Source organism: Halichoerus grypus, chromosome 10 (genome assembly GCF_964656455.1).
Source record: "Halichoerus grypus chromosome 10, mHalGry1.hap1.1, whole genome shotgun sequence".
In the NCBI taxonomy this organism is placed as follows: Eukaryota; Metazoa; Chordata; class Mammalia; order Carnivora; family Phocidae; genus Halichoerus; species Halichoerus grypus.
Genome location: NC_135721.1, coordinates 42,727,781 through 42,753,615, shown reverse-complemented (window position 1 = coordinate 42,753,615; position 25,835 = coordinate 42,727,781). Strand labels below are relative to the sequence as shown.

The 25,835-nt window shown below is 36.7% G+C and overlaps 1 protein-coding gene across 4 annotated transcripts in view; it reads left to right on the top strand.

Annotated features, from left to right (window-relative positions):
• Positions 1-24,664, top strand: part of CTNNA2 (catenin alpha 2) — a 1,076,840-nt gene extending 1,052,176 nt beyond the window's left edge. For 2 of the 4 annotated variants that reach the window (XM_078056373.1, XM_078056371.1), the window contains 2 exons: positions 20,760-20,876; positions 23,488-24,664. In XM_078056373.1, the coding sequence (XP_077912499.1) occupies positions 20,760-20,876; positions 23,488-23,775 (405 nt within the window). In that variant the 3' untranslated portion in view covers positions 23,776-24,664. The remainder of the gene's footprint in view (positions 1-20,759; positions 20,877-23,487) is intronic. The other 2 variants (XM_078056374.1, XM_078056372.1) reach the window with 1 other exon arrangement.
• The last annotated feature ends 1,171 nt before the right edge of the window (positions 24,665-25,835 follow it).

Here is a 25,835-nt window from a genome sequence, read left to right as displayed (position 1 = left end):
GTGTTTTCTGTGTCATTCCTAGTAGGACACTGCAGTGTAAGAACTTATCTAATTATATGTCTCCCAACTACTCTGCGAACTCCATAAGGGTAGGGAATGTGTCTGGATGTTGAATTTTTCCCTGATTCCTTGCACAATAAGCACATAATGTGTGCTTAATACATCAGCTTCCTAATTTTTTTTCTAGCTTACTTATTAACTCCTTTGTAATTTACTTTGTTAAATTTTCTAGTACATTACATAGACTGTTTTCTAAGATTATAGTATGGAAACATGCAAAATTTCTTCCAAAATAGCTGAATTAATCAAATCAATAATTTATTTTAAAAAGGAACTTGAAAGTAAGGGCCACAGTGACAGAGTTCATTTGCTTTCCCACATGAAGGTTATGATACATTAAAATGTTAATTATATCTAGATGTGAAATATTGTGTTTTAATTAACTACCTTAAATTATTAATGCCCAATAATAGTATTAACAATTTGTACAGTCTTTCACATATTTTTATTAGATATAGATTCAGCTCCATATGATAAAACCTCCAAAGAGAGAGTTATTTTTCTGTCATATAGACTAAGTCTAGATGTGGTTCAGGGCCAATATAGTGAACTCAGAATCATCAAGGACCCAGAGTCCTTCTGATTTATGGTCTGCTCTACTTAGTGTGAGGCTTCTACTCTCAAATTCATCTTTTGGTCCAAGATGACTGCTTGTGCTCCTTCTATTTTCCATACAGGAAGAAGAAAAGAAGTGTGAGGGCAAAATGGTGTGCTTCCTAGCTGTGTTAGCACCCTTTAAGGGGATTTCCCAGGAACATCTGTCCCCCTACCCCAACAGCTTCTGTTTACATCATATGGGAAACCTGAAAAAATGGGAGAGTTAGGCATGGAGTGGTAGTTCTTGCCCATGTATACCCTCCATTAAATGGAACACAAATAGAACTCTGACTTCTACTAGTTGCTTTGTGATCTTGGGCAAGTTGCTTGACTTCGCTGAACCCCATTTTTCTTAGCTGCAAAGTGAGAGTGATATTAGTATCTACTTCAGTGTGCTTTTGTTAGGATTAAATGTGTTAACGTGTGTCACACACTTAGCACAGTGTACAGGATGGAGAAGTGCTAAATAAATGGGTAGCTAATTTTATTTTTCCTTATCTTGTCTCTCCCAAAAGATGACATTATTTTTGATGATGTAGGTGCCACTTGTTTTATTTCATCATGTCTACTCCAATTAAACCATTGGATGTACAGTAGTGAATAATCAGCCGAGGTCTGTACCCTCATAGAGATTCAATTAGGTTGTCATGGGGAGTCCTGGAGGAATCACTCACAAAGAAGTGATATTTGACAGTACAGAAGAGAATGACCTCAACAGAGAAATGAAGTAGTGATTTTCACATTACAATCTATAAAGAATCACATGGGAAGCAAATAAATATTTGCTGAGAATTCTGAGCTCTGCTCCCACAGTTCTAATACCACATCTGAGATCAGGAATATATAACTCTATTCCTAAATGTTTCTGATGCAGAGGGCTCATGGATCACACTTTGAAAAATACTGGTCTAGGAAGTGGAGGGAAGAGAGCCTTATGAGCTGTGGTGAAAGCTTTCCAGTGCTTGACGTCAGTTTGGACTCTTTCCTAGAAAACCCTTTTTGGCTTGCTGCATTAGGCTATTTTAGTCTAGCCTAGCCTGGATAATTCCCAGTTATGGGGAGCTGGTTGCAGTTGTCCATTGCAGGATATTTAGCAACATCTCTGGCATCTCCTTTATAGATGCTTGTAGCAACTTTCCTTCTCCAGTAGTGACAATCAATCAAATGTCTCCAGACCTTGCCAAATGTATCCTGGGGTACAGGGGCAAAATTGCCCCTGGATGAGAACTATAGATCTGGTTGATCTTGACCTTTCACCTAGAATGTACATACTATTTGAAATGGAGTCTTTTCTTTCTTCCTTCTGGAAAGGTGGAAGATGACCGATAAAATGGTCCAGACTCATCTGCCAAATGTCCATTCCCAGCATGGCAGCAGGGTGTGGATTTGCACTTTCCTGGAGACAAGACTCCTGAGAATCCATCACAGTCCTCCTCTGGCCATAGCCTTCATATACCTTTTAAAGGTCTCCATCCACCTCTCTTCTTGTTTACCCCAAATAAATCTTCTGTCTTAGAGATGCAGGCATTTCTACTATCAGAGGCGATTAAGGGCTTTGGTGAGAATGTTGCTCAAAAGAAAGTTTTAAACAAGGTAAAATTTCTTCAGTTTCTTGCTTTTTATAAACAAGGGTTTTGAAGGTTAAAATAATTCAGTTGTTTTTAAGGCACTTTTTTAAAACAAATCCTTTTCACGTATTATATATTTAGCCATTCTTTCTATATTTTTAAATCCTTATAACAAGTACATTTTTTTAAAATATGAAAAAAGCTAAGCATATTTTTTTCCTTAACAAACTAATATTAAGATGTGCATCAGGTCAATGGTCTCCTTGAAATTCAAATGACTTATGCAGGTGTTTTTGAGGTAATATTTATAATGCTGAAATTAGTGGGTGAGCCCTTGAAACCAAGCAAGTGGTAGGTAGAAACTGATTATGTTTCGTAGCTTAGCATTAATTTCTTTAAAAGAAGTTTGGAGAGCTCTAACAGGTGGTGGCTCCAGATATAACAGAGATCACTCTTTCAAAGGTGTAGCTGTAGTGCATTTGAAGAATTTGCCTTGGCATTTTTTAGTATATCAGGTAAAGAAATAATGAGGTAGCCTTTACATCTTATAATAAATATGGAGGTGATTTAACTTTGTCAAAGGCTAGATTCACAGGGACTCTAAGATAGGGATTGTGCCTTGAGGAAGCTTTCATCTTAATATTAAGTACGATTTTTAGTAGGGGCAAGATACTGTATCAGACTCTCTCAAACCCTTTAATGTTTATCTTTGTTCACTAGTTAAAAGTTGTCATTTTCATGAACGTTTGTGAAGTCCTTTTTTTTCAAAGAAGTTTTCCAATTTCATAGATTTGATGCTTTCTTTCAAAGGAACCACTAATATTTTTCTGTGATTTTTGGCAATACTGTTATGCATTTCTAGTCTTTTGAGGATGCTTTGTCCTTTAATCTCTGGTTTTGAAAGTTTCTTGCATAGTTCAACCTCTTTTACAAAGAAACATACAATATGTTGTCCATCCATAGAGGTTCTTTATTAACCAAATAAATCATATTTCCAGTTTTAGATTGAAGGGAACCCTCTGGTGCTTTTGCTGCATTTCCCCTAAAGTATAGTCACTCCAGGAGAAACAGATGATAAGGTTCCAAACCAGGTCAAGCCCTGGCAGGCATATGTAAGGGGAAGCATCCCGGCTTCTCAGGGGAACTACCTTAAATGGCCTTTATTCTTATTTTATTCAAAAGCAGTTGGAGCTGCAGTATATTCCTAAATACACCAGGAACAGAAGTCATACACTTGTATTTCTGGTAATTGTCTTATTAGCTAGAAATTTAAGCCTCAGTTCCCTCATCTATTGGATAGTGAGAGTAAAGTAATATAATACTTTATTTTTGTGTGTGTGAGGATTAAATGGTGTAACATATACGAAAGATCTAATTGGTTGGGATGCTCAATGTGTATTGAATCTGGAAAATATCCAGAGTATATTAACCCAATAAAGAGAAGTTGTCAATCAACTTTTATCAGTAGGCTGGTCTTTTATAGGTCAATTTAAGAGGCAGCTTGAACTAAGAAGCCATCATTCAACTGACTAAACACTGGTATATGTAGACCAAATCCCAATATGGCTTATGTAGTGCTAGCCTCTGTGGAGGACATAACCAGTAAAGGGCCAGGAAGTACTTGTTCATATATATATCCAGAAGTCTAGCTCTGGAGATAAGACTTTCACATATATACAAAGCTTTTGAAGATAAAGTAGCAAATAAGTAACTATATGATGCTGCAAGTAATGTAACCAAACTTGAGCTGGAATCACTAAGGAAAGCTCTGTGAATGAGTTAGCTGTTCCTCTTGCAAGAATGGTTTATCTTTATTTTCTGGTTGATTTGCATCTCTTTTTGGACTGCATTCCACAGCCAGTTTTTGGATCCCAAACAGAAGGTTCCTGTGTTGTATTTTTTGAGAATCCTATTTCCTGACCATTCACCGTAAATGGGAAAAGTTGGATTGGAACCAGACTTCTGCAGCCTTGCTTTATCTTTAGCAATGTCCACTGTCAGGTGGAAGAAGAAAGCTTCCCTTCTTTTGGAAGTACCTTGTCCTTCTCTTACTTGGGCTTATGGTACTCTCACACTACCCTGGGCATTTATTGAAATACTTTTACCTTTGCAGAGTTTCTTAGGCCTACATTACCCAGGTGATCCAATAAATTATGATAAATACTCTAAAAGGATTCCCAAAAGGTATCATATTATTAATAATACTTTATAGTGACATTTTTAAATTTAAAAAAGTGTTTTAAGTTTACTTTCTCACTTGGACCTCAGTGACTGGTGAAAGTGTATTGGTATTATTAACCCCACTTTATAGCTAAAGAAATAGAAGTTCAGAGAGGTTACTATAGTGTCCAAAACTTTCACAGTCAGTGGTTGGCACAAGCAAGGTTGGAGCCCGTTTCTCTGATGGGTAGTCTTGTGCTTTTTGTAATGTAAGATGTTGCTGCTCCTAGTAGTTGAACTAGTTGTTGAACAGGAGATACAGGAAATAGTATGTATCAGATGGTGTAGATGAGGGTAACAACTAATATATATTAGGTTCTTAAAATTTGTATCAGTCAGCCTGACATCATATCATGGTACCCATTATATGGTGGAGTAAAAAACTAAGTTGTAGGAATTTTGAATAGTCTTTTCATACTATGTGAATAAATAGCAAGCAGTATGTATTGTGGCTAGGGGAAAGGAGAACTATAGGTTGTATTTAATCAAGTCTTCTTTGAACATGTAGATGACTTTTGTAGCTGGCAAGAAAATAAGTAGATGATGTCCCTGATTCTTGCCTAGTTCATATCTCATGTGAATCATGATTGCAAGATTAGAAGTTAGTGTGACTTTTTTTTTTTTTCCCTTTGTGGCTTAGGGAAATTCACCTCATTACTCCTTTGGTCACATGACTCATACTTGAAAATACTGTGGTAGATTTACCTGGTCAAAGAAGACTGGATGTTATGTGTCACATGGACTGAAGCCCATTTCTATCAGATATGAATTTTGTGAACCCAAGTTCACAAAAAATTTTTCTGTATTTGTTTCCTCATATGTAAAGGATGGTGGTATCTACCATATACATACATATTATTTTTTGTAGATTAGAGATTATGTATTAAGACACCAGCTCTATACCTACCAAACACAAGTCAAGCCTCAAAAATGCTGGTACTATTAATGAGGGAGATGATCTTTAATGAAAACTCAGTACTTTATACATAGAAAGCAATAAACACAAATTAGATTGTGAATGTTTTCTGAGCAAAGGATGATCCTGATTGTACCAGTGAAGCACAGTAAGAGGAAGAGATCATAAGATTTGTGTAGCAGTTTAGCTAATGTTTATTTTGTCTATTATGTCCCTAAATTCCACTCTCCTGCCAATATCATTATTTGGGTACTCTTCCATGGAAGAATGAATAGGTGGAAGGCCTGGAGAGTTGGGTACTATACTAGACATTGTGCCCCAGTTTGTCTTTGGACAAGCTTTGTCATCTCTTATTTCCTCATCTATAAAGTTTCAATTATTCAATAATATTTAGTAAATATTTATGGAATACCCATTTGCCAGACATAGTTTCAGGTGTTTGGAATGTAGCATGGGGTGGGGGATAGTAAACCTAGAAGAAAATATTTGTCAGATGGTGATGACTATATGAAAAAAAATAATAAAACAGGGAAAGAATAGCAAAGTAAGGCAATAGGGTGAGAATGGAGTTTCAATTGGAAAAGGAAAGTTTTCAGTAAGATGTTAGTATTTCATCAAAGATCTGATGGAGATGAGGGACCAAGCCTTACAGTTTCTGTGGGAAGAGCATTTAGGCAGAGGCAATAATAAGCACAAAGTCCTTGAAGTGTGGGCATGACTGGTCTGTCTAAGCAATAGGCAAGGAATCAGTATTTTGGAGTGGAGTGAACAAAGGAAAAATCAGAACAATTGGGGATCAGAGTATATGACCTTGAAGGCCACTTTAATAGCTGTGGATTCTACCCATATTGAAATGGGGGACAATGTTGAGAAGAAAAGTGACATTATTTGAGTTCATTTAATAGGATAATTCTGGCTTCTGTTTAAGAATAGACCAAAGAAACACATGTTGTGATGAGCACTGGGTGTTACATGCAACTAATGAATCGTTGAATACTACATCAAAAACTAATGATGTACTATATGTTGGCTAACTGAACATAAAAAAAAAAAAAAAAAAAAAATAGACCAAAGAAGTAAAAGGGAATGAGAAGAAAAGTAGTTAGTTAGAGGAAGATACTGCAACAATCCAGCAAGATATTCTGATGACTGGGCCTTGTAACAGTAGAGAAAGTGAGGTCAAATAATGGATAGATTTCAAAAATGCTGTTGCCAAAAGATGATGGCAGATTGGAGGAGGCTGGATCTAAGAGAACAAGATATGTAACATAAGATTCTGGGTTTTTAACCTAAACAGGTGGAAAAAATGTGTTGCCAATGACTATAGGAGGAGCAGGTTTTAGGGAGAGGTGGAGTTAATCATAGAGTCCTTGCTATCTTGGAATGTTGGGAAGAGTCAATAAGAAAACTTCAGATCAGCTTAGATCATTCTCTAAATGTCAGGAGTCATCTTTGTGAAAGTAACAACTCTTGCAAGAACCTGAAGTGGTACTAGGTAGAAGTTAAAGACTTAATGGTTACAACTAATTGAGTTGTGTTTTGAAGTAAAGATAGGAAACCTCTACCTAAATCTGCGACTGTGTACACTGTGAGTGCTTGGAAATTATTTGAATATGTGATAAAATTGTAGTGGGATTACATCTCACAATGGGAAAATAAGTGACCAGGAAGAAAGGAAAAGATTTAGAGGGTATTACTCTATGTCTACTCAAAAAATGTTTCAGAGTAGGCAGAAGAATGTATTCAATTATAAAAAGCCAGGGAATAACTGCTCAAATTTAAAACTAGTTTAATTAAAATTACTGGTTTTACTATGCATTATACTGAAGACCTCTTATGAGCCCTTGATTAATGATATCCATTTCTTCTTGTAATTCTCATTTCTCTAATGAAAGAAGAGTTAATTTTAGGTTAGGATAGTGAATTATTTTACCCAGTTACATATGTGTCTAACAGTTTTCTGCATTATATTTAAGATATCATTCTTTATGAATTATATGAGGAGAAATTAGGATAATGAGAAGTGATATTAATATACTACTCTGAAAATACAGCCCTTTATCGGAGGGGGTGGTTTAGAAGGCCCATAGTGGGTATGGTAAGTGGGTTTAATCTGTTTTTTTTAAATTGGTTTATTTATTTCAATGGATGTATAGTTGGCACATAGTGTTACATGAGTTTCAGGTGTAGAACATAGTGATTGGACAACTCTGTTTTACTATGCTTACTACAAGTGTATAGACACTGTCTGTCACCGTACAAAAGTGGTACTGTAATACCACTGACTATATTCCTGTGCTGTACCTTTTATCCTGATGACTTATTCACTCCATAACTAGAAGCCTGGTACCTCCCACCCCCCCTTCATCCATTGCACCCATCCCTCCTCCCAACTCTGCTCCTCTGGCAAATACCACATTTTTCTCTGTATTTATGGGTCTGTTCCTACTTTTTTTGTATGTTCATTTATAAGTGAAGTCATATTGTATTTGTCCTTCTCCAACTAATTTCACTTCACCTAATGCTCTCTAGGTTCATGGATGTTGTTGCAAATGACAAAATCTCATCCATTGTTATGACTAATATTCCATTGTATGTATATACATATTCTTAATCCATTAATCTATCCATGGACACTTTGGTTGCTTCCATATCTTAGGTCTGTTGTAAATAATGCTGTTATAAACATACGGGTGCATATATCTTTTTGAATTAGTGTTTTTGTTTTTTTGGGGGGGTAGATGCCCTGTAGTAGAAATACCAAATCATATAGTATTTCTATTTTTAATTTTTTGAGGAACCTCCATGCTGTTTTCCATACTGGCTGCATTGATTTACATTTCTACCAACAGTGCATGAAGTTTCCTTTTTCTCCAACATCCTTGCCAATACTTATTTCTTGTCTCTTTGATTTGAGCTATTTTGACATATGTAAGCTAATATCTTGCTATGGTTTTGATTTGCATTTCCCTGATAATAAGTGACACTGAACATCTTTTCATGTCTGTTGGCCATCTGTATGTCTTCTATGGAAAAATGTCTGTTTAGGTCCTCTGCTCATTTTTAAATCAATGATTTTTTGGTGTGGAGTTGTGTAAGTTCTTTAATATATCTGATAAGGGGTTAATATTGAAAATCTGTATTTGCAAATAAATTCTCTCATTCAGTAAGTCACCTTTTTTTTTTTTTTTTTTTTTTGATGGTTTCCTTTGCTGTGCAAAAGTTTTCTATTTTGGTGTAGTCTCAATAGTTTATTGTTGCTTTTGTTTCTTTTGCCTGAGGAGACATATCTAGAAAAATGTTGCTAAGGCAATGTCAAAGAGATTACCACTTATGTTTCTAGGATTTTTATGGTTTCATGTCTCATATTTAGTCCCTTAATCCATTTTGAGTTAATTTTTATGTATGGTATAAGAAGGTGGTCCAGTTACATTCTTTTTGTATGTATCTGTCCAGTTTTCCCAGTACCATTTATTGAAGAGATCATCTTTTCCCCAGTATATTCCCCAATATATTTCCTAATATATTCTTGTCTCCTTTGTCATTAATTGACCATATAAGTGTGGGTTTATTTCTGGACTCTATTCTTTTCCATTGATCTGTGTGTCTGTTTTTATGCCAGTACCATACTGTTTTGATTTCTAAAGCTTTGTAGTATACCTTGAAGTCTGGGATCGTGACACCTCCAGCTTTGTTCTTCTTTCTCAAGATTGCTTTGGCTGTTCAGGGTCTTTGTGGTTCCATAGAAATTTTAGGATTCTTTATTCTAGTTCTGTGAAAAAGGCTATTGATATTTTGGTAAGTATTACATTGAATCTGTAGATTGCTTTGGGTAGTATGAACATTTTAACAATATTCTTCCGATGCATGAGCAGGATATAGCCTTGCATTTGTATGTGTCATCTTCAATTTCTTTCACCAGTGTTTTATAGTTTTCAGTGTACAGGTCTTTCACTCCCTTGGTTAAGTTTATTTCTAGTTATTTTATTCTTTTTGGTACAATTATAAATGCAACTGTTTTCCTAATTCTCTTTCTGCTACATTATTAATGTATAGAAATGCAACAGATTTCTATATGACTTTTGTATCCTGTGACTTTACTGAAATCATTTATTCTAATAGTTTTTTGGTGAAATCTTTATTGTTTTCTACGTATAATACCACAGCATCTGTAGATAGTGACAGTTTTACTTCTTCCTTGCCAATTTTGAGGCGTTTTATTTTTTTTTCTTATCTGATTGTTGTGGCTAGGACTTCCAGTATTATGTTGAATAAAAGTAGCAAGAGTGGACATCCTTGTTGTGTTCCTTTTTTTTTTTTTTTAAAGATTTTATTTATTTATTTGAGAGAGAGAGAATGAGAGAGAGCACATGAGAGGGGGGAGGGTCAGAGGGAGAAGCAGACTCCCCGCCGAGCAGGGAGCCCGATGCGGGACTCGATCCAGGGACTCCAGGATCATGACCTGAGCCGAAGGCAGTCACTCAACCAACTGAGCCACCCAGGCGCCCACCTTGTTGTGGTCCTGATTGTAGATGAAAAGCTCTGTTTTTCATCATTATGATGTCAGGTGTGAGTTTGTGATATATGGCATTTATTATGTTCAGGTATGTTCCCACTAAACCCACTTTTTTGAGAGCTTTTATCATGAGTGGATGTTGAGTTTTGTCAAGTGCTTTTTCTGCATTTTATTGAGACAATCATTTCATTTTTATTATTTATTGTGTTGATGTGGTGTATCAGGCCGATTGATCTGTGCATATTAAACCATCCTTGCTTCTCTAGCATAAATCCAATTTGATTGTGGTGAATGATTTTTAATGCATGGTTAAATGCAGTTTATTAATATTGAGGATTTTTGCATCTATGGTCATCAGCCTGTAGTTTTTTGTTGTGTCTTTGGTTTTGGTATCAGGGAAATGCTGACTTGTAGAATGAGTTTGGAAGTTTTCCTTCCTCTTCTATTTTTTTGGAATATATATTAACACTTCTTTAAATTTTTGGTAGAATTCATCTGTTCCTGGACTTTTGTTTATTGGGACTTTTTGATTGCCAATTTCATTACTGTTCACATTATCTATTTCCTCCTGGCTCAATTTTGGAAGATTATATGTATCTAGGAATTTATCCATTTCTTCTGTATTGTCCAATTTGTTGGCATATAATTTTTTTGTAGTAGTCTCTCACAATCATTTGTATTTCTGTGGTGGTGTTAACTTCTCTTTCATTTTTTTATCTTATTTGGGTCCTCTCCTTTTTTTCTGGATGAGACTGTCTAAAGGTTTATCAATTTTATCTTTTCATTGATCATTTATTTTTTTGGTCTCTATTTATTTCTGCTCTGATCTTTATTTCCTTCCTTTAAAAAAAAAGTTCTTTTGATTGGGGGGGAGCGGAGCAGCAGGATCCCCACTGAGCAGTGAGCCCGATCCCAGGACTCCAGGATAATGACCTGAGCAGAAGGTCATGATCTTAACCGACTGCGCCACCCAGGCACCCCTATTTCCTTCCTTCTACTAACTTTGGGCTTTATTCTTCTTTTTCAAGTTCCTGTAGGTATAAGATTAGATTATTTATATGAGATTGCTCTTGTTCCTCAAGGTAGTCCTGCATTGCTATAAATTTCCTCTTAGAATTGCTTTTGCTATGTCCCAGTGACTTTGGACTGTTTTCATTTTTCTCCTTCATATTTAATAAATTTGTCAACATGTTGGTTGTTAGAACCATGCTGTTTAGCCTCCACGTTTGTGTTTTTTCTATTTTTTCTTGTAATTGATTTCTAGTGTCAAACCATTGTCGTTGGAAAAGATGCAGGACAGGACTTCAGTGTTCTTGAGTTTATTGATACTTGTTTTGGGGAATAATATATGATCTATCCTGGAGAATGTTTCAGTGTTGGGTGCATAGATGTTTGTAATTGTTATATTCCCTTGGTTGGATTGACCCTTTATCATTATGGAATGCCCTCTTTGTCTCTTGTTTTAGTCTGTTTTGTCTGATATAAATATTGCTACCCTGAGTTTTTGGTGTTCCATTTGCATGGAATATCTTTTTACATCTCTTCATTTACATTTAATGTGTGTCTTTAGATCTGCAGTCAGTATTTCTAGGCAGCATATAGGTAGGTACTTTTTTTTTTATGTATTCCATCACCTTATATGTTTTGATTGGAGAATTTAGATCATTTACATTTAAAGTAATTATTGATAGTCATGTACTGATTGCCGTTTTGTTCATTGTTTTTTGGCTGTTTTTGTAGTTCTCTATTTCTTTGTAATTGATGATTTTCTCTAGTGTTATGTTTGACTTTATTATAAGTTTTTTTTTTTTTTTTTTTTTTTTTTTAAAGATTTTATTTATTTATTTGACAGAGAGAGACACAGCGAGAGAGGGAATACAAGCAGGGGGAATGGGAGAGGGAGAAGCAGGCTTCCCGTGGAGCAGGGAGCCCGATGCGGGGCTCGATCCCAGAACCCTGGGATCATGACCTGAGCCGAAGGCAGACGCTTAACGACTGAGCCACCCAGGCGCCCCGACTTTATTATAAGTTTTTAATTACCATGACGTTCATATAGAACATCCTAAATATATAGAAGCCCATATTAAGTTGATGGTCACTAAAGTTTAGACACATTCTTAAAAAACTTTGTTTTTACTCACCCATGCACGTTTTACATGTTTTTGTGAGTCCCCTTAATTCATTTTAAGATATAATTGATTTTATCAATTATATCAATCAAGGGCAGTCTTTTAGTGTTTGCCTACTGACTTTAGTGTATGCTTTTACTTCATAAGTTTTCTTCTAATTATGCCCTTTTCTTTAAATGGGTTTCACCTTGATTACTGTCATCAATTGCTAGTGATTGATTGGGCTATGCTTTGAGAATTCTGAGACTACGTCTAAGACAAAGGACTATTATTATTGACTGGCCTTGCCTACTACATGCACCAATGAAGAAAGAAATGGCAGCAAGTGTGATACACAACAGCCATTCTTGCGTTATTGGTTTTGGAAGAGGCTTGGAGCATTGACAAGTAGGGCCAATCTTGAGGTTTCCCATTGTGTTGTTTTGTATCTCCTGGCCTTTCCAGGCCACAGCTCACATACTGTCCTTGCCTGAGGATTTGTCTTTTAGTCATCCCAGATTTTTTCATAAGAAGCTCTATTCTCAAAGCCTGCCCTTTGCTAACTTATTTGCCTGATAAATGTGAGCACAGTCAAATGGGACTTTAAAGTACCCCTAAAGAATGTACAGATCCAACAGTGAGAGTTTTGCTGGATTTAGATGATGAGATAGGCCAATCTTAAGTAGAGATGGCAAGTGCTAGGTCCAATGGACTAAATAGCCTATTCTGTAGGAAAAGAGATTTAAAACTTTAGAAAACAAGTCTAGCAAACCCCGTTACTTGTGTTTTGAGGGAGATGAAGCACCAGGCTAAAGGTTGATCTTCACTAGGCCAAAAGGGGCTTTTTTTGGTATTCAATATAATTAACAGTGTTATTAGTTTCAGGTGTACAGTATAATGAATTAACAATTCTATATATTACTAAGTACTCCCCACAATAAGTGTACCCCTCAGTCCTCTTCATCTATTTCATTCATCCTTCCACTCAGTGCCCCTCTGGCACTCACCAGTTTGTTCTCTAAGAGTCTATTTTTTTTGTTTGCCTTTTTTCTTTGATCACTTGTTTTTTAAATTCCACTTATGAGTAAAATCATGTGGTATTTGTCTAATTTCACTTAGCGTTAGAATCTTTTTGAATTAGTATTCTTGTTTTATTTGGGTTAAGACCCAATAGTGGAATTACTGTATCATAGGGTAGTTCTATTTTTCCACAGTGGATGAGGGTTACTTTTTCTCTACCAATAATTATTTCTTGTGTTTTTGATTTTAGGTGAATGAATTTAAAAAGTTACACTTTCAAGGTAGCTTAATTTGTGTTTTAGTAAGAAATACTTCGGAATAAGATATTAGCCAGAATTTTAGGCCCTATAAGTGCTTGGTTAAATATTTTATGCTATTTATTTTACTGCCTCTCAAATCAGAGGTTTAAACCTCACTTTCATAGACTAGATTGTCTTCCCTCTGTCTCTTACTATGACCATTTTTATTTTCTGCTGTCAGTCTTTCTCCAACCCCACTTAAGCCCCAAATGTTCATAGATATTATGGGTGTCATGCATCTATGTAAAACCCGTGATTTCTTATAGTGAATCATGATCTCAAATTTCTTCCTTCCAAAGAATTCAGTAGTGTTTGTTAGAAAAGATACTAATATTTTGATTCTTTTCTTTTGCCCCTGCGAATTTCTCCATGCCTTTATCCTAGCACATTAAAAGTATGATATGCAGGCATTGGGGCATCTGGGTAGCTCAGGTCGTGAGTTCAGGCCCCATGTTGGGCTCTGTGATGGGCATGGAGCTTACTTAAAAACCAAAAAACTATGATATACAGGCATTGATAGCAAGCCAAAGTGGTGATAACTTCAGTAAGAAGACAGTTGGAAAAAGTTCAAATGGTGATTTAAGGAAACATGGAACACAGTAATAACAAAAGCTTAAAATCATTTGCCAGGCACTCAGCTTTGAGGGCACTGTCTCATTTAATACTTAATACTAGTAAGTGCTCATTTCATTTTTACTTTAAAGATTTTTGAGGTAGAGCTAGGTTAAGTAGCTCTCTCAAAATCACATAGCCAATGATTAGTCCAAACAGGTTTGGAATTGTAGAGTGCGAGCTTTCATTCACTGTAGGAGAGGAACAAATAGGAAGGGGGGCAGGAGGTAGAGCATAATGTACTGGAAAAGGGGTCTAAGATCCTTAGGAGAGGCAAAAAACCCTCCTGGGCAAGGAGCCACTTCACCACAAATCAGGTAGCAACAGAGGCTTCAAACAGCTCTTTCTACCTACCTGATAAGGAGAGGGTCAGGAGCTGGATAAGAGTTTCCTTTCTCCAATATATGAATAATGCCATGTAACACAATTCCTAGTGGTTGAGTGTGAAGAGAAGTGAAAGAAAATAATAATCCAGGGCCTTCTGATTATGCTCATTTACCAGGCACAGTTCTCCAGCATCCAAACTTCATGGTCCTTAACTCTTGTCTACTCCTTTCTTAATGGTTGCATGCTGGAGCCTAGAAGATATTTTATGAGGTGTTAAGTAGCTTTCATCATGTATCAGCAGATCCCACATCCATACAAAGTTAGGCACTTCTGATAGTATGGTGGCTCATCCATTTTATGAAGATAATGTTCTTGGAGTCTTGGACAAAGGCTTGTCTGAGATTTGTCTCAGATAATGCTACTGCTTAAGGAAATCGATCAAAAGTAGTGATCTTCTGCTAGCTGGCTCTCCTATAGGGAAAGTAAAGTAAAAAGGAGCTTTAGCCCTTTGAAGAGTTACTATATGGTATGAACCTCGGATGGTGAGGACATGGTCATTATTACAGATGAAAAGATCAGCAATCAATGCATGGTATATTTATGTGATGTAAAGATTCTCTTTTTAGGGCGCCTGGGTGGCTCAGTTGGTTAAGCGACTGCCTTCGGCTCAGGTCATGATCCTGGAGTCCCTGGATCGAGTCCCGCATCGGGCTCCCTGCTCGGCAGGGAGCCTGCTTCTCCCTCTGACCCTCCCCCCTCTCATGTGCTCTCTCTCTCTCTCTCATTCTGTCTCAAATAAATAAATAAAATCTTTAAAAAAAAAAAAAAAAATTCTCTTTTTACCCAGGAATATCTCCCAGTCATGGTGAGTGCCTAAAAATCCATTGGTACTACTCTTGCCATGGTTCTGTTATGTGAGAACAATCCAGAGAAGGCCTCTGGGTCAGGAACTCTTGCAGTATTAAAAAAGGAAGGTTATGGGAAGAAAGAAATATAGAAAAAGGAGCTAGGGAGTTCTAGATGAACAGACATATCTGTTCCTCACTTTCCAAGGGCCAACACCTCTTGATATTCCCACTTCTTGGGATTCCACAGTTAGCAAGAATGCCTTGTTTTGGGTTGAGCAAAAACTGTTCTGCCTTTAATAGTGAGAAAAAATGGCACTAAGCCATATTTAGGAAATTTGACTGTAATTAAGCCTTCATGGGAGTCCCCAAGGTTTACTTACCTATAATTGAAAAAATGCAAATGAAGACAGTTAATCAGTGGACTGGCTATGAAGCGCTACTACTTACCTAAATGAATTAAAAACAAAGACACAAATTTATCCAGTTGGAAAAGCTACCTGAGATCCAATTGGTAAATTTCTCAGCCGTGCTGTAGAGATTTTCTTCTTAGATAGCAGTGCTTTTCTGGTAAGGCCTTTGCCAACTTAATCTTGAGCCATTACATACAGATTTCCTAACAACTGGCCTTCAGCATTGGTAGAGCACCAGCTGCCTTCCTGGCATCATTCAAGGTAGCCCTGCAGAAAAATATAACAGACCTCTTCTCCTCCTCCTCTATGTTGTGATTGATCCACTACTTAAAGTTATAAGACATTTGCTCTTCAAGATACCAAATGAAATGGGAATACCCCTGGGATTAAGCCAACTCTTCAGGAGTTAACCTACAGTACTTCAGCTGTCATTTATGAAGGATTGTTACATGTTCTAATGTTACCAGATTTAATACAGTTTTCTTTTTTGTAACAATAATTGCAGCATACCTGTGATGGTCATTTCACTTCAGACACCCTCCTTGTTAATATATTCAGCTAATTTTTATCACCTGATTTAAAATAATCCCAATACTTCGAACTTCCTTTAATACATGTCTTCTGTTTAATGATTTCATTAATTAACTCCTATTATGGCATCAGCTATAGGAACAAGAGTCAATACAGCATCATACTTGTCAGCAATCTGATTGGTAGAAACAAAAACATAAGTATTAAACAAGTCAATTTAAATATAGAAGTAGAGGTATAGTAGACGAATCTGTCAAAAGGTGACCTCTTGGAGAAAGGAGGTAAAGATGTTTCTGTTTCCATACCCCTCAGCAGCTTTTGAGGGAGCAAAGTGCCCTGAGTAATAATGCCAGCCATGGCCACCATAAAGATCAGTGGCAAATTCCTGCCCTATTATCCAGAAGGAATACTAACTCACTACATTGTTGTTTGACAAAGAATGAGTGGACTAGGACACAAATGAGTGCTTACTGCAAAGGAATTCTTATTTGCAAATGTGTAAACATCCACAAAGTAGGGAAAGATTCAGTTAGGCTGAACCTTTTCACCATGTCTTTGTTTGCTTGAGTTATTTATTGCCCTGGATTGCTAGAGCTTTTAAAAAGTGCTATTGATATAGACTATGGAAGAAGTAGGCAGGTATTTCAAATGTATCACAGTTTCTAAGGAGATCAAATATCTTTTCAAAGCCTCATGGATTTTTAAAACATGAAATGTTCTTCTTGGTGGATAATAGGCTCCAATGCGCTGGGTTTCTAACCTCCCATTCATTAACAGCAAAGCTGGCTTGTAGCAAGGTTTTTTGTTTTGTTTTGTTTTTCCTCCTGCAAGCAATTTGTGACTCCTTTTGGGGAGGTAACTGTTTAAATAAATGACCAGCTCCAGTGGAACGATTCCAGTTTTCTCAAGGTGTTTACTTTCAGCTTATTGTCAGTTCTCCTATTACAACTTCCTCCCTGCAAAACCCTAACCCAGACCTGAATATGTATAAAATAGTCCCATTAAAATACGTCTTAGACATGAAATACTAAGTTATTCCCACTGAAAGATCTTGCAAGAGGCTAAAATGGACTCCACCCATATTTGCAGAACCCTTTTAGTATTCTCAAAATCATTAGCACTATCAGCTCTGACTTGAGAAAATTAAATTAGCCTAGGCCCAAATGGGACTGGGTTCCATCCCCCAGGCATTTCTAAGTCTTCTGAGGTAACTAAGTAAAACTGTTTTTATACATCAAAATTACCTTGAAATGAATTTGGTTTATTTTATTCTATTTAGTTTAGCTAATAGTCCCAAGGACAGGTAGTTTTGTACTGGGGATTTCCTTGAACTACCATTTATGGTTTATTATTTTTCAGTAAAAATCAGCTTTTTTGAGTAGATTTGTTTCCAGGTTATATTTCTAACTCTCTATGCAATCTTAAAGTGGATTAATGTAGAACACACAGTGAAACCCTAATTTTCTTCTATAATTATATACCTGGCTCTTACAAATTAATTAACATCCTAAGACACTTACCATGTCCCAGATATTTAACCCAGTGTGTTTCTCTTTTACATTACTTTGCACTTTTGACAATGCTGTGTGTCTATTTAAAGGCAGTTGTTAAGTAAGTCTAAACTGCATTTGTTTTATTGCTGGGTAGTCCCAGGAAGTTCACCGTTATTTTCAAGGGTGAAAGATTGCTAATTACTTAACAGAAAGTAGCCTTGGTTGTCACGGGAATAGTTAAGATATTTCTTGATGATGTTATGCTTTAGATTATTAAAATACTGATTTTGATCCTGAAAGTATAATGCTGAGAAAAAAATTTTGGATCTATTGAACTTTTTTGACCAGAGAAAATATGCATTCAGCACTTTATTCTCTTTGTGAAAACACTAAATAAGGAATCTGAAGGGAAGAAGAAATCAGAAATTGACATAGATACCTGTAGTATGCAGGATGCTGTTCATGAAATAACTGGGAAAAGCAATATAAGCAAAACATGTGGTTTCTTAAAACTGGCCCCCCGAGTTTCATCCCCATCATTTCAACTGCCCCTTTGATAACTTTACTGACATGTAACACAGATACCTCAAATTCAGAATGTCCAGAGTTAAACTTAATATTGTAACACCTCCGTTTTCCCCTTATTGCCATCATCTGGCTTAAGAGCATCAATTTATACCCAGCTATACTAGCTAGGAATTCCAGATTTGTCCTTTTTTATCACTCAACCATCTAGTCACCAATAACCACCTATTTCATCCATTACAGTGAGTTTAGACTATCACTCCCACCATCATGCTTTATTTTCCTATGCTATCCCTTACCTGACTCAAGGTAGGTCCTGTATTGTTTCTTTAGTACCTTACATCCTACTAAACAACTTACCAGCATTAGATCTTGTGATTTGTGTGACTGTGTATGTATACCCAACACAACCATGTGGTTGGCACAAAGTAGATATATAGTAAGTATCTGAAGAAATACCTGGATGAATCATTGTAGGTAGAAGGATGGAGGGATAGACCAAAAGAGTATACAAGAATTGAAGCATTTCCAGAAATGTAGGTGCACTTTCATTTGAGAATTTGATTGAGTCATGCAGTTATATTTGTGTCAAAGTCTGTTTCTATTGAAACTGAACACTTCTTGCAAGGTAAGCCCTATGTTCATGAAATAGTTTAAAACTTATGACATGGGGTTTCAGAATTCTTCAGGTGATCCTGTAAATTTTAAGAGTTATTTTAAGCACTTTTCATGACAGTCTTTATCTTTGACATTAAGGAATTAGCACAAATATCAATTAATGGAAGAATCACAATTCAGGAATGTCTACCTTCTAATATTTCTCTGCATTCAAAACACAAAATGAGGATGGTGTAGGGAAAGAGAAACCTATTAGGATTCGAGTGAGGTTAAGAAGAAGAGACCAGTACAGAGGCAGAAAAAGAGCTAGAAAAACTCTATAGAAATGACTATGAAACAGCTCTCCCACCCTTATTTGCTTTTCATGGGTTGTAACAGAACAAGATGTGAGGAAACATCTGCTACCTTTTTAAAATAGTACTTTGATATTTAAAAAAATAGTGACAGAATTAGGAGAAGCCTGATTTCTATGGTTAGGGACAGCAGACACCTATGAAATGAAATAGGGAGAATTAATTAGTCTAGCATAACTTGATAGATTGGTGGATTGTGGCTTCATCTGCCATGAATGGCTCTGGAAAATAGCATCAAGTAATGGTTAGTCCGTGGGCTCTGGAGTTAGGCTGGCTAGCTGGTTTAAGTCTTGGCTTCACCACCTACCTGTGATGTGATATTTAGCAAACTGCATGGTCCTTCTTTGTCCGAAGTGGGCATAATAGTATTATTACCTGTCTCAGGCATGGTTGTGAGATTGAATGAAAGAAAGGAAACTTGGGGAGTTAATGCAGAGACTGGCACATGGTAGCATTTGCTAAATGTAGCCTCTTTTTTTTAATTAACTGAAAATTGGGGCACTTCTCTTAGACTAGTCCAATAGGAATAAAAAGGCTCTAAAGAAGGAAAAGATATAAATCTCTTTCTACTCCCAGTTTAATCAGTACATATACAGGCTAGCTGGAGGAATGGCAGAAATACAGTCCACATTAAGGCTGTTATAAAGCTAGGAACATCAGCCCTGATAAAAAGCTTAGAGCACTAAAGTAGCTGAGCCCCACCAAAGGCAACCAGTCTTTATAGCTGTGTAGTGAATGTGCTTCAGAGAAGCTGAACAAGTACAAGAGAAATCTGCAGGGATTCCAGTCACTGCTGCCATGAGGGTGAATCCAAGCCAGGAAGGACAGAGAAGGGCTGTGCACTGGGCAGGAACACACCTGAGGCCAGGAGATCTAGTTACAAAGAATTCAGGCTCCAAGGATGACACTAAGAGTCAGAGGTGAGATGGTGGCTCTCACCAAACTGTCATGATGCATATAGAATGGTACCAAGTTTAAGGACAGGCATGTCCTTAACATTGAGATAGGTTCATTCTGAATGATAGGTAGTCACTGAAAAACAAGACCCCAGAGATTAAAGAGTGGTTCAGATGGTAGTCTTTGGAGAAAAACAGTACACGTCCTAATCCCTACTTTTGCCCATTACTTCAGAGTCAAGTTCTATTAGCTAAGGTCAAGGATTTTTGGAACTTAAACCATGCAGTTTAATTAAAAGGACAAAGGCAATGTCTAAGCACCTCCTAAGTGCTCAACTAATATGGGTTATTAGGACTTCATTTGTACATATTCATTTACATATCTTGTCTGAAAATGCCGTAGTTACAGTACAAATTGCAAAACAGAATACAATTATGTTAAATAGGTTTTCCTAAACCTTGTATTAAAAGATCTTCTTGCCATGTAGCCTTAGTATTTTTAGTGTATTTTCTTTAGGAGTGAATTTTTAACAAAACATGCCAAGTCTCTGTGCTATTTTGGACAAGCATAAAGGAGAGCCATTTTTAAATATAAGAAATTCTGATTGTGGCAACAATGATCTAAATGATTAAAATGGATATAGAGGAATGGCGAAAGTCAAATTTCTTTTAACTTTAGATTGGGCATACTGTCTAGCAATATACTTGTTCAGGTTTAGTTCAAGTTCCTCACCTACTAGCTTTATACCTTGCCACAAATTCATATCTGCCTTACCAGGTGCCTTGAATGAAATCATCGGCTTTATATTTCAGAGCTGTCTCACTCTCAACCAATGTATTAGGTTTATTCACAGGATTCCTGCATCAGTCTGGGAGAGCAAAGGGGTTCTGAAGAAGAGACAGGCTATCATATTTTTGCTGCAGAATTAGACACCATCTATCTGAAAATGGAATCTGTGGTAAAAGTTTCCAAATTACTTGTAATTCTTCTCTTTGGATCCATTCAATTCTCCCAATATTTGCTTTCAGAGAACCATTTAATAATGCAATAGATGCATCTTGTCTTATTCTACTTCTACTAATTCTATTGCCCAGAAGCAAATCCACAGAACTGTCCCTGATGCCATTCTCTCCTCTCTTTACCCATGATACACAACAGAATTAACTCACTTTATGAATGAATACTGCTCATTTTTGAAACCTGACAGACTTACAGGGAACTGTCAATTGGCCAAGGGCTATGGTATCTAGCTACTAAAGAAACCATGACTGATCCAATTGTCCCAACATTTGCTATCTATCTATCTCCTCCATTATTTACACTTCTACCTGGGTGTATAATAGGAAAGATGTAAAAAGTGAAATTCAGCCAGATAACTTGCCCTGATGTTACCAAACTCATGTATGATCAAAGTTCTAAAATCATTAGATGAAATAAACCTTGAGATAGTCCTTGGGTTTCATTAATCCAGTGATTCTCAGTCTCTAGCATGCATCAGCATCCCCTGGATTACAAATTTTTGATTCAGAAAGTTTGAGAGTGGCCTCAGAAATTGCATTTCTTACAGGTTCCCAGGTGATACTGATACTGCTGGTTCACAGACCATGAGAATCACTGTACTAATCCATGCTTGGCTTTTCTTCTATTAACATGAATAATCTAGAATTTGCTTTTACTTAGCTAGCTTTCAAAATTTATGCTCTATAAATAAACATTATGGGTTAAGCAGTTATTTTGGTATATGTGCACCTTGTACAGTGTAATAGAAGTGGTAAAGTAGTTACTCTATACATTTGGTTGATTTAATTCACAAAGCAGTTAATTATTTGCTGACTCATGGCTCTAATCCACAAATTTCTTTGCTTCTATGTTATTGTGGGGGCAATCTAATACTGGCCTTCAATCTATTTTTTTAAAGTGAGGCCTCAATTCTATGGTATTACAAGGAATTCATACATAGAAAGCATCATCCATTGTTTTCCCCAATGATCTGACTTTATGAGCTTTTCTGGTGGTGGAAGAACTGACAGCTCATTTGTCATAATTTTTTAAATTTGGCATCACATTTATTTAGCTCTATGAAGTATACAGAACAGAGAACAGCCTGAGCAACAGCATCACAGAGACCTTAGATGTAACGTCTGATGTGCCCGGTCACTGCTTGGGACATGCTTTGGTCACAAAACATGGCAAGAAGTTAAAGTGAGGGCAAGTCACATAACATAGGGGAGTCACAGTGTTTGGGGTCCCTTAGCTTAAAAAACTTTGCTAATCACCTAGTACCCAGAGGGTGTATATCTAACTCCCATTCATTAATGCAGCTAGAGCACATCAATCTCAACAATGAGAAATATTCTTGGATTCCTCATTTAATTGCAATGTATATATTTCCTTAACTATTATAAGAAATTATACTGAAGCACCCAAGAGGCTAGAGTAATATTTGCAGTCAGCTGTTAATTCTTTCCTTTTACTAGGTCACTTGTAGAATCCTGGCTGAAAGGGAGTCTGGGAAATGCAGTTTTGAACTTTTCCAGCATTTGTAGTCCAAGAAGTGAAGCAGGTTGAAACAGATATTGAATGGTTTCATATACAATATATACCACACTGTCAAACTGGTTAAAAGCAGAAAAGACCCTGGCTTTAAGAGTCTAAGGATGAGCTTCTAAACCTACTCTAAGTTGTGACTGTTACAGTATTTTAGCTGTCCTACCCAACAGTGTGGCAGTATGATACAGTCTTTAAGGACTTCATCACTTAAGCTGTATAAAGCACCAATTCTCTCATCATAAACTGCAGTGACAATAATAACTACCTCCTAGGGTGTTTGTGAGTTAAATGAGGAAACACAAAGTTCTTAAAATAGTGTTTGCCACATAGTAAGAAATCAATATTTCATTAACGTGGATATGGGGGTCTCGCTGAATGCTCTCTGACCTATGAGAGCCTGACATAATTATTATTTTTGTAAGAGGTATATTCAAGACCCGAGAATAGTTAAATAGATATTCAAGTTCAATGAACACCTCAGTAAAAGGCAGTGCACCATGGGTGTGTTTCTCTGCTTAGCTGCCTGCATTCCTATTATACCTGAGCTCAGGATGGAGAAATAGTCTGTATTTCCAGGGGTAGAGCTGTAAAATTGAGATATAACTCTGTATACCTCTTTATTGTACAGTGCCTGCCAAATGCCTTTTAAGCATTTGAGTTATTTTCACCCTTACCAAACAGCCTAATGTAATAACATGAGATGTTCCACTTTGGAAAACTTGTGTTACATTGGAATTCTTACATGCTAAAAAAAGCTTGGTCTTTAGAGGTACTGGAGTTTTAGAAAGCTATGCCTTATAGAGTATCCTCTTTTTTTATTTTTACCTTGGGATTAAGGATAGAAGAGAGTGACTGCTATGTAACTTGTTCACTTTATCATGTAATAATTTGCTCTTTTGTGGTCAATATTGTATACTTGCACAAGCACAACACTGTTTGAACTGTGAAGTTACACCACCATCTTGTGAATGCTGTGCCGCAACTAACCCAGGTATCTCTCTCTCCTCCTCCTGCTCTAGCTGGACAGTGCCACATCACTCATCCAGGCAGCTAAAAACCTGATGAATGCTGTTGTCCTTACGGTGAAAGCATCCTATGTGGCCTCAACCAAATACCAGAAGGTCTATGGGACAGCAGCTGTCAACTCACCGGTTGTGTCTTGGAAGATGAAGGCTCCAGAGAAGAAGCCCCTTGTGAAGAGAGAAAAGCCTGAAGAATTCCAGACACGAGTCAGACGAGGTTCCCAGAAGAAACACATTTCGCCTGTACAGGCTTTAAGTGAATTCAAAGCAATGGATTCATTCTAGGACGATAGGCTTTAACAAGAAAGCTTTTTTTTTTCCTTTTCCTTTTCTTTTTAATTCCATTTTTGTATGCATACCTGCCGACTCGTATGCCTCTGGCATGGGGAAATTAAGGGAGCAGTGTCTGTTTGCATGTGAGATGAGATGTGATCAATACTACTGATTCATCAGTAGCTGGGGAGGGAACAGGGAATTCCTGTCCTGAGGTGGCACAGAACTGTCCTTTGCAACATTCTCATAAAATTGGGCAAAGAGTTCGCATCGCAATGTTTATGGGAGTGGGAGGGATGGGGAAAATAAACATAATTCTACAAAAGCAAACTCTAATGCATGCAAGAATCATTAGGTTGGCAGGTATCTTAATAAGTGAAAAATCTGGAAGTGTAATGGTAGAACATAAAGCTTGTATTGCTTCTGTTTCAGTGCAAAAGTGTACTAGCCAATACGCTGAAGTGTGTGGCCCACAAATTGAACAATATAACTTTGAAGTCATATCCATGATATTAAGTGGATTTTTTACTAAGGAAAAACTAACTCATCCAACCAAAATGTTTCTTTTAATCTGTATTCTATTCTTTCTCTTGTAGTAGTGCCATTACTAGTGCTCATATTTTCAATTTTTCCCCCTTTACTGAAAATAAACACTTATTTGAGACAATTATAATCCTTCTGGGGGCACTGGAAGCACAATATGGTGATCCACATTTTACTTTAAAAAAATTTGAACTATGATTTTGCTAGAAATAGGAGACCCAGTGATGGAATGATAGAAGAATGGAAACTGACAATGTGAGAAGGTTTAGAGGCAAATACATAGGTGTAGCTTGGAGTGCTGGTATCTAAATATGCCATTGTATCCACTAACTCAAAATAAACACATATAATCTGGAAATTTGACAAATGCTTCTTTTTTTAAAAAATGCATACTTAATGAAAGATAAGAGCATCTTCTTGAAAATTGGTTAAAAAATGCTTTTTGTTTTTAGAGATTGGGGATAAAATTGGTGATATCTCTGGGTCATCTTTGGAGCCCAGAAATTGCTTTTGATTTATTTCATATTTTTCCATTTGTTTTTATTCACTTTCAAACAATCTAAAATGATAAAGTCTTACCTGGGCCATGTTCAGCCCTGGCTAGACTTACTTAAGATAATGTGTTCTCAGAAACTGAATTAAAAAAAAATTCTAGGGAGACTCATTAATTTCAAAATATTTTCTCTCCAAATTGTGAAAAGAAGGCCTCTGTCCCATTACTCAGGAGAAGTGGGCTGTAGTCTTTCAGCTATGGCTTGAAGATAAAAAGTGCCCAAATGTTCATCTGAGTGCCCAAAACTCCTATCATTTGACTTAGCCCTACCGGTTAGCATGTTACAGTATGTCCCCAGAAGATTTCTGGTAAAATAAGATGTGTTTCTTAGCAATATGATAATGCATTGGGAGTCACAGACCCCTAGGCTATATTAGTTTAGGTGAAAGGTCCCAAAGAGAAGAGACCTTGGAGTTGGGGAAAGAGAGAAGCTTGGTCAACATTGTATTTAGATATGGTTCTACTCCTCATCTGGACTCAGAATGATCTATCAATAAAGGACTCACCATCAATGTTGTAGACGAATTTTCAACACTATTATACAACTATTTCAATTAGACTGCCCCTTTAATTTGCATACACATTGAGAGAGGCATTCACTGACACTCATTCTTCCAGATATTTATGGAATGACTTCTTGGAGCCAGGTCCTAAGCTGAACATAACACCCAGTGAACTTATTGGCAACCTTCCTTATTAAGACTTGAGTATGGCATAATTCTCTGGGTTTGTGCATTATTCTATGATTTAATGCGTTGAAGGAATTAAGTATTCTTCAGACCAGCCAAGAAACTTAAAAACTCCTTGAGAAATCCTAAAACATATTCAGCAGGCATAGAGGAGCATGTAGAGAATGCCTTTGACTTTGCTCTATAAATTCTAAATGTTTTAGTACATGCTTATGAACAATGTTTATGTGTGTGTTTTCCAGAACTCAGTCCTTGCTTTTTATCACTATCCACTATTGTTGTAATCA